This window comes from Rhagoletis pomonella, unplaced genomic scaffold (assembly GCF_013731165.1).
Source record: "Rhagoletis pomonella isolate Grant_MI unplaced genomic scaffold, Rhpom_1.0 Rhpom_scaffold_06501, whole genome shotgun sequence".
Classification (NCBI taxonomy): domain Eukaryota; kingdom Metazoa; phylum Arthropoda; class Insecta; order Diptera; family Tephritidae; genus Rhagoletis; species Rhagoletis pomonella.
The window spans coordinates 2,082-3,855 of record NW_023465033.1 but is presented as its reverse complement, the minus strand read 5'-3'; the positions used below and the strand labels follow the sequence as shown (position 1 = coordinate 3,855).

General features: G+C 38.0%; 1 protein-coding gene across 1 annotated transcript; it reads right to left on the bottom strand.

The window, feature by feature from the left end:
* Positions 1-785: 785 nt before the first annotated feature.
* LOC118755534 (uncharacterized protein K02A2.6-like) lies at positions 786-1,571 on the bottom strand. Its single transcript, XM_036490367.1, has one exon. The coding sequence runs from the start codon at positions 1,569-1,571 to the stop codon at positions 786-788; it is 786 nt and encodes a 261-aa protein (XP_036346260.1).
* Positions 1,572-1,774: the final 203 nt, after the last annotated feature.

The window sequence follows — 1,774 nt, the reverse complement described above, 5'->3', positions numbered from 1 at the left end:
CAGATAGATATATATCTGGCCAAGGACTGCCACCACTCCAGCAACACTCCCCAAAATCTCTTTGGGGAATTTGTATGCTGTTACAACAACAACAACAAAAATTCAAATGTTAATTAAAATTTGTGTTATTAACGGACATTAAAAAAAAACAACGATATGACATTCAAAGCGTAACGAAATATAGGAAATAAAAGAAAAACAAGTTGAAGTTTAAAGGTTTGGTTCTCATGAGAGCAATGCCATTTTGGCTTCTACCTGTATTTATGTGCCTTGCAATCATGGTACAATAATTAAAGGTATTGTCTTCCCAGAGAGTTTTGCTTCACATCGAAATTCGTGCTCCTTTATTTTGACGCAGTTCAATCTTAATTCTTTTACTTTTATTTGCCTTTGTTTTCGCTCAATTTAATTTTTATAATTATTCAAAACAAAAGAAAAAACGTTTGAAATGAAGTGAGCCATACACATTTTGAATTCATTTACTAAGCGAATGTTTTCTTTCGGCTTTTGCAAATTAAATAAGTCCTCTGCAAGAAGGTTTGTTTAAAAAAATACATGGTGTTGTGGTTTAATTGGAAGAAGTGTTACACAGGTTGTTCTATTCAGATAATTATATTTCATTTAATTTAAGTTGTATGAACGATGATTCTACAGAATGAATCATTATAAAAAGAAATGAATAATGACAGCTCGATATATTTAACTGTGCTGCCAAGTATCAATATACATATACATATATACAGAGTTGCCATATGACATGTAAAGTTACAATAGTTCTCCCCTGCTTAAGTATTACGTCGGTAGTCATTCAAGTATGCTGGTGCCCGACGCTGCCGTTCGGATCTCCGGGGTGTTGTTGTTACCGGAGTGTTGTGTCCTTCGCTGTCAGATGACCTTGGACGATTCTCTGTATTCGTTGGAACCTGTACGAGGTCCTGAAAATTTGGGGAACAACTATATGGTTCACAATCTTGTGATGACGTGTTAGTCGAACTCGCTGTTGGAGTATGTGATGGAACTCTTGTTGCGCGCAATTGATTTATGTGGCGCTTGAGAATATATCCATCGTCTAATTTGATCATGTAATGAAGGTGACCCAACTTTTTGATGATTGTACCGAATTTCCATGACTTTTTATTGTTGATGTAATAACGGGTTTGTACTCTCTCTCCCTCCTTTAATTGACGAACGTCATGTCTTTGAACGGTACGTTGGCTATCCACTTTAGGTGGTTTGAGTGTGTCAAGTTGAATTCGTATCTGTCTTCCCAGATACAGTTCTGCTGGAGTATTTCCACACTTCAATGGCGTTGACCTGTAGCGGAAAAGTATTTCTCTTAACTTTTTTCGCATAGGACGAGGGTCGTCTGTCATACATTTAAGACGTTGTTTCAACGTTTGAATATTGCGTTCGGCTAGCCCGTTCGTAGCTGGATGGCCTGGTGCAATGAACTTTTGGAAGACGCCATGACTTGAGCAAAACAGCTTGAATTCGTCGCTAGTGAATATTGTGGCGTTGTCGGATACAATTACATCCGGATACCCATGTCTTGCATATACGTCACTTAGCATTTCAATTGTTATACTGGATGTTGGTGCTATATTTGTCAGTCCAATTTCAGCCCATTTAGACTTTGCGTCTATCACGACCAAATAATGATATCTTTGAAAAGGCCCTGCATAATCGATGTGGATCCTCTGCCAGTTTTGTTCTGGTTCCTCCCATGTGTGTAATTTGACTTTTGGAGGGCAGGCCCTAACCGTTGAACATGCGA